Below are 6,377 nucleotides of genomic sequence, written 5' to 3'. Positions count from 1 at the left end.
CAAATAGTCTTCAGTATTCAACAATCACTTTTAGGCCACATCTTGTTTACAGAGATCACAAATCTTCGACAAAAACATCTTAAAAAACAAACAACATCTAAGTTTTTGACTCATCCTTAAAGAATCGTCAAGAATTTCTACAACGAGTTCACGTTTTCAACGGAGAAAATAAGTGAAACTGAGGTTGAAATGGGAACCTCCGGTGAAATTGAAAAATTTGTGCTGTTGTAAACAGCTAGGACTTGTTCATTTATGTCATTGTTTATTCAATCGGTGTATGCGATAGTAAAAGAAAAAAAATCAAACGTAAATGCAAGCGTGAGTTTATTTTTTCTTGTTAAGAATAAAAAAAAAAAAAAAAAAAAAAAAACAACTAAATGAATACATGGTATATTGAATCGGCAAAAAGTAACCCACTATTACCTGCTCACCTCAATCCAGCTACACCCGATATCTTTCTTTAATCCTCTATCACGCATTAGTTCCCTTAATCGTCCAATTTCATCCCACAAACCATATTTCGCATACATATTCGACACTAAAACATAAATCCCAGTATTCATAGGATCTAACTCAAGTGCCCTTTGAGCTGCAAACTTACCCAAATCAACATGCCCATGATCACAACACACACTCAACAACGCCCCCCAAACAGAAACACTCACATTATCTTTATTCAACATCTTATTAACCACATTCCACGCGTTTTCTACTTCTCCCGCCCTACAAAACAAATCCACAAGGCAACCATAATGTTCAGGACCCGGGTTTAGCCCAAAATCACGACCCATTGAGTCGAAGTACTTGGTTCCAAGATCAACCTGACCCGTGTGACCACAAGCTGAGATGACAGTAACATATGCCACACCATCTGGTCTAATTTTCTTTAATAACATCTCTTTAAATAACTGGATTACTTCTTTGTGATGCCCATTTCTACCATAAACGCCAAGCATTGATGTCCATAAAACGACGTCGGTAACTCGTGCAGTATTAAAGACTCGCTTAGCTTTAATCACCAGTCCACATTTTCCATACAAATCAATCAACGAACTCAAGAGAAACACATCGGTTCCTGGGTTGTACATGGACCGAATCACTTTCCCGTGTACTTGACTACCCAATTCAATTGCATACAGTCCAACACATATATTTAAAGCCACGGAAAATGTCCAATTATCGTAACGTAAGTTCAACCCGGGCATACTTCGGAATAGTACAAGACCGTTTGCCCACATTTTAGCATCAGAATAAGCCGAAAGAATCGCATTAGCACAAACTGTATTCTTCACAGGAATTTCATCGAACACCTTAGCTGCATCAACAACGCCCACTAGTTTGGAATAAAAATCAACCAACGCACTGCCTAAAAACACACTAGAACCCCAACCAGATTTAACTACATGGCTATGAATCTGTTTACCGAACCCAACATCTCGTGTTAAACAGCAAGCTGTTAACGAGCTACATAACGCATACGAATCGATCGAAACGTTATGATAATGCATGAAAGATAAAGTTTTGAGAGCAACAAATGGAAGCCCATTTCTAACGAAACAAGAAAGGAGTGAATTAAAGGGAAGTGGGTGTGTGAGAATGGAGGATTTGAAGAACTTTGTTAGGGTTTGAATGTTATTTTGTGGGTGGGAGCATTTGGTGTATGCAAAAACGAGATTGGTTTGAAGTGTGTAGGAGATGAAGATTACGCCTGTTGTAAGTAAATGAGCATGAAGTTTTTTGATTGCTTTAAGATTGTCAGTTTGTGAAAATTTGAGCAGTTGATTACAGAATGATTCGTGGATTGAAGAATCAAGAAATCCAGAAGTTATAGAAAACATAAAAAAAAAATGTTTAATTATCTATATTTGAGAATTCTAAGTTCAAAATATGTTACTAGTTTTATCCTAGCACATGAATAAAAATCAGAAGTTGGATTTTAACCACAATAACACTATTTGTAGTGTTTACCCAAAACTCACATTTAAAATTTCGCCACAAGTAAGCCCATAACCAAATACATGACAAATACAAGTTATTTTTGGGGGGTTTAGAATAGGATGACTACGTGATAATGTTATTTCTTCGAGAGGTGTTGGCGAGCATCGGGAGAGAGTGTTGTGAGTAGGTTATAGGTACCACAAGAATACCCAATCTCACGATGTAGATAATTCTTCATCTATCTTAAAATAAAAGAGAAGTCATTTTTTCACCCACGAGTAGAGAAAAATGTTTCTCACCCACGAGTGATATTGCAAAATATGATGAAAAATGGGAAAACTACCGTTGCTTAACCCGTTCACATAAGCCCAACGCTCGCAAAATTTTGAGAAAAAACTGCTCCATTATTAACTGCCACGTCATATTTGAAGGGTTTTGTTACGAGTCGTTGAGAATGATCTAACATACACAAAATAACCGATAATTTCTCTCCTTTTTTTCCAAGCCCCACAAATGATGCGTAAATGTTAGCCATCATGATGACAACTCGAGCCAGTTGACTCTGCAAAGCGAACCCAATACAGAGCCCCGAGAGTAGTGTCAATCTTATCGCTTGTTCTTGGAATACTAGTGAACCGGAATGAGACATTGAGTTTAAGCAGCGGTTCAGGACGGCTGGGGAAGAACTTGGAAACTTTTCATGGAGTTAGACCGGTTGGTTCAGAGACACCCAGGTTCATTTGTTGTTTGACGTCACTAAATGTTCATAAGCTGATTGTCACAAGTGTTATGGTGGCTGCTAAGATTCTAAACAAAGAACGTCCCTATTTCTATCCCTTCCTTATATACTACACCTTTTAAAATTAAATCATAAAGTGTTGCTAACTCATTATTCAAACAGATTTGGTCACAAGGTGCAAGTAAGAAATATTTATATACTTCTAATAATACTGATAATCAAAATCAACTTGATGAACACAGCAAATCAAAACCGAACCCAACTAACATTTAACTATCTCGATAACAAGATGATACATAAATTAACGATCCTACATATGACGTTGTAAGAAAACTTATACTCTGGTTCTATATATACAACAAAAACACATCAGTAATGTCTTTTTTTCCAATCATCAAGCAACCAATCGGGCCTCTTCATTATCGGGCACCACAATATCCAACCTCATCATCGGCACATACTTACGAGGAACCGGGGCCCCCGCCTGCACACAAAGTTCCACCACAACTGGAGCCTTCCCATAAAACCTCTGCAACGAACTCTTCAATGACGGCCCTTTCGGATCCCGAACATGCCACACGTAATTTTTCGGAAAAACCTCGTCCACCGTCGCATCTTGCCACCCGTGCTTCCCGTCCCTCCATTGGTGCTTAAACTCCCCACAAAGTTTCGCATTGTGTCCCCACGGGCCCACGTGGACCTCCGAGCAATACCCACACGCTTTCACCGTGTACCCCTTCATAAGTTTGCTCACACCCCATCTTACTTTCTCGTACGCATTTAACGTTGCTTGTGCAATTGCAACGACGTCGGATTCTTCTGGAGGTGGGACCCGCTCGAGAGCCCTATGCGTGTCGAGTTCCAAAATCTCGTTCGACGATAGGGGTTTAGGTGGCTCGATGATTACACCACGGTCTAGAATTTTCTTTCCTAACATTCGGATAGGTTGAGTCCTTCTACGTGAAGGGTATTCTGGTAATTCTACACCGGCTTGAATGCAAAGCTCTACAATAGCTGGGATTCTATCATAGTCAAATCTTGTTTCGTGTTTGATTCGGGTGCCAAAAGGATCGTATTGGTGGTATGACTCAATAGGGAGAAGGATGTCGTTAATTGACCCTTTTACCCATAAGTGAAAACTTCTCCGAACTGCACTTTTTGAACCACGGCAGTTTTGAATCTCGTGACCCGTTTGACCCACGTGAACTTCCGAGCACTCACTGCACGGAAACAAACAAGCCCCTTCCAATGAAAAACATTCTTATATAGAAAAGATAAAATTACACGGTTGGTCCCTAAAGTTTATAAAAAATTGCACAGGTGACCTTTTTTCAAATTTGATCCGGATGACCTTAAACTTTGCACTTGTATCATCCAGTTCAAAATTGAAACAAAGATCACCCGTGAAATTTTTGACAAACTTTAGGGACCAACCACATAAATGTCAATAAAAAGAACTAGTACAAACATAGTAATGACTTATTTACTCTTTACAAAAAGATTTGAGTACAAAATTTTTGTCAAACCTGCAAGCATGAACAGGGATGATATGGAGAAGTTGTGAAACGCCTTTGATTAAGATCTTCCAAGCATCAAGAACTTCATAAGCAACTGGAATAAGATCAGGAACAAGTAGCCCGTTTTTGGGAGGTTCAAGTGGCTTCTCGATGCCCTTTTCCGCAAGTTTTTTGTCTGCCCTTGACGCTTCCAAGATCTTTTTCAAAGGGATAGGATACGGTTTCTTCTTAGTCTTGGATAATATGGGAGGAAGGTCTGTATTTTGAGGGTTGGTTAACCTTTTCTTACTGTAACGATTATCCTGAGCAGCAAAAATGGAGGTTTTTAATGTCTGTGGCCTACGCCGTTCATGTGGCTGCAAGTAACCCAAAGTTAACTTCAATTAATACCATTGCAGAAAAATAAAACGATATTAGAAAACTTATTGTGATTGCAGTAATTATTGTACCTGATGACATTTGTTGAAGAAGACGGACGAAGTTTCATCATTGACCCGATAAGTCCAGTTATAGCAATTATAATTGGGCATACAATACATAGTTGTGGGAAAAGATCCACGTATAGTTGGGGATGAACTGCATAGGTTTATGACATGCTCCATTTTTTTGTACAGTATTCCGTCCAAAGCTTCATCAGATTAAAAAAAAAAAAAACTGAGAATTAAATGATAGTATAAAAGGAACTAATATCGATAAATTAAACTAACAAGATGGAAGCCTAATTGATTCATAACATAACAATCAACTGAAGAGTGACACATTTTGACCTTTTAGATTAGGAGCAGTAACTAGTTAACTGATTATGTGACCTTAAATAATCAAAACAGCTACTATATAGCCAAACACTAAGATAAATTAGCGTTTATCATCATTTGGTTCTAATTATCATTTCGGTTATGTAAAATTAAATTAAGTTCACTTAATTATATTATACAAATAATTATGTGAAGTTAGCAATGCAACAATCAATCAATCAATCTATAAATTAAAATAAGAAACCTAAATTAGCAAAAACAAAGTATGCGTATAAGCAACTTTAAGTATATTATATTTATACAGAAACAGTAACAAAGACGAAGTAAGCTGTAAGTGAAAACCTACCTGAAAACGAGCGACGGAAATGGGCGGAGAATGGTGGCCAGAAAATAATAATTTCAATTTTCTGGTACGGTGAAGGAATGAGAATCGGAAGGCTTTTTAGGAGTAGAGATAATAACATGGATTCAATGAAATGACAAGTATACCCCCTAAACTGTTGTCTAACTTCAATAACATCCTCAAAGTTGGATTTATGTTGGAGAGGACACCTAAGGTTTATAGTCAATTAACTAATTGCCAAACAATTTAGAAGCCAGAAGTATTCGAAACGTGAAAATGAACAATAGTTGATCAAGCATAATTCGATTTCAATGTAACATATGAGGATTTGTGAACGGTTTATGAGTGATTAATCTTTTAACACTCTGGTTTCTATGAATTCATGCAAGATTAAGTTCAATTTAAGGGTGATTAAGAGGATTAATTGTCATTAATATGAAAGGAAACGTCAATGAGTGTATGAGGTGCTTAGTGATGATAAGTCGTAGACAACTCCAAGCAAGCACGATTATCGGTATTTATAAAGACCCTTATGAAACCATAACAATATGATAAGTCGTAGACAACTCCAAATCAAGACCATAACAATCACTAGCATTTATTCAAGCATTTTCATCACCAATTACCAAGATTCAAGCACAAATTACAACTTTTATAAGAACTAGCAAAAACCCTAAATAAACAAGGAAGAATCATAAAAGAAATACAAACCTTTGTTGCTAGATGATGAAGATACAAGTAATTCCGAATTTATGCTTTCAAATAATCATCATCTCCATTAATAATGGAAGCTAGGGTTATACGGTGGGATTGGGGTCACGATGGAGAAAGAGAGGGGGAGAAACAAAACCGTGAAGTAGACAATTAAAATACTGTTATAATATATAAATATATATATATATATATATATATATATATATATATATATATATATATATATATATATATATATATAAATATAAATGGATAGTCAATTATTGATACACAAAAGTAATATTATTGTATTACCTAAACTTGTGATATTTTTGCTATAAATAGTCATGAATGCAAGCATTAAACTTGCACCATTTCTCACACTTACAAAG

At 36.6% G+C, this 6,377-nt stretch overlaps 2 protein-coding genes across 3 annotated transcripts; both read right to left on the bottom strand.

Moving 5' to 3' along the window:
- Positions 1 to 242: 242 nt before the first annotated feature.
- Positions 243 to 1,841, bottom strand: LOC139850421 (putative pentatricopeptide repeat-containing protein At5g52630). The gene has a single exon (XM_071839994.1). It carries the CDS (start codon positions 1,836 to 1,838, stop codon positions 420 to 422), a length of 1,419 nt encoding a protein of 472 aa, XP_071696095.1. The 5' UTR covers positions 1,839 to 1,841; the 3' UTR covers positions 243 to 419.
- A 1,082-nt stretch (positions 1,842 to 2,923) lies between these two features.
- LOC139847191 (APO protein 1, chloroplastic) lies at positions 2,924 to 6,145 on the bottom strand. 2 transcript variants are annotated; one of them, XM_071836828.1, is made up of 4 exons: positions 6,004 to 6,145; positions 4,644 to 4,822; positions 4,204 to 4,550; positions 2,924 to 3,897 (listed from the first exon to the last, which is right to left on the bottom strand). In XM_071836828.1, exons 2-4 carry the CDS (start codon positions 4,794 to 4,796, stop codon positions 3,072 to 3,074), a joined length of 1,326 nt encoding a protein of 441 aa, XP_071692929.1. In that variant the 5' UTR covers positions 4,797 to 4,822; positions 6,004 to 6,145; the 3' UTR covers positions 2,924 to 3,071. The 2 variants fall into 2 exon arrangements, with proteins under 2 accessions (XP_071692929.1, XP_071692928.1); XM_071836827.1 differs by lacking the exon at positions 6,004 to 6,145 and adding an exon at positions 5,296 to 5,881.
- Between the last annotated feature and the right edge of the window lie 232 nt (positions 6,146 to 6,377).

This window comes from Rutidosis leptorrhynchoides, chromosome 5, assembly GCF_046630445.1.
Source record: "Rutidosis leptorrhynchoides isolate AG116_Rl617_1_P2 chromosome 5, CSIRO_AGI_Rlap_v1, whole genome shotgun sequence".
Classification (NCBI taxonomy): Eukaryota; Viridiplantae; Streptophyta; class Magnoliopsida; order Asterales; family Asteraceae; genus Rutidosis; species Rutidosis leptorrhynchoides.
The sequence above is the reverse complement of the archived record's forward strand: the minus strand, read 5'-3'. Positions and strand labels throughout refer to the sequence as shown.

What these genes read in the sequence shown, in the direction of transcription:
- LOC139850421 (XM_071839994.1), bottom strand. Translation starts at nt 1,838, where the DNA reads ATGTTTTCTATAACTTCTGGATTTCTTGATTCTTCAATCCACGAATCA.
- LOC139847191 (XM_071836827.1), bottom strand. Translation starts at nt 5,413, where the DNA reads ATGTTATTATCTCTACTCCTAAAAAGCCTTCCGATTCTCATTCCTTCA. An exon ending in TCTTCAACAAATGTCATCAG is followed by an intron (nt 4,551 to 4,643) that starts GTACAATAATTA and finishes GGTTACTTGCAG; the next exon opens with CCACATGAACGGCGTAGGCC. An exon ending in ATCCCTGTTCATGCTTGCAG is followed by an intron (nt 3,898 to 4,203) that starts GTTTGACAAAAA and finishes GTTTCCGTGCAG; the next exon opens with TGAGTGCTCGGAAGTTCACG.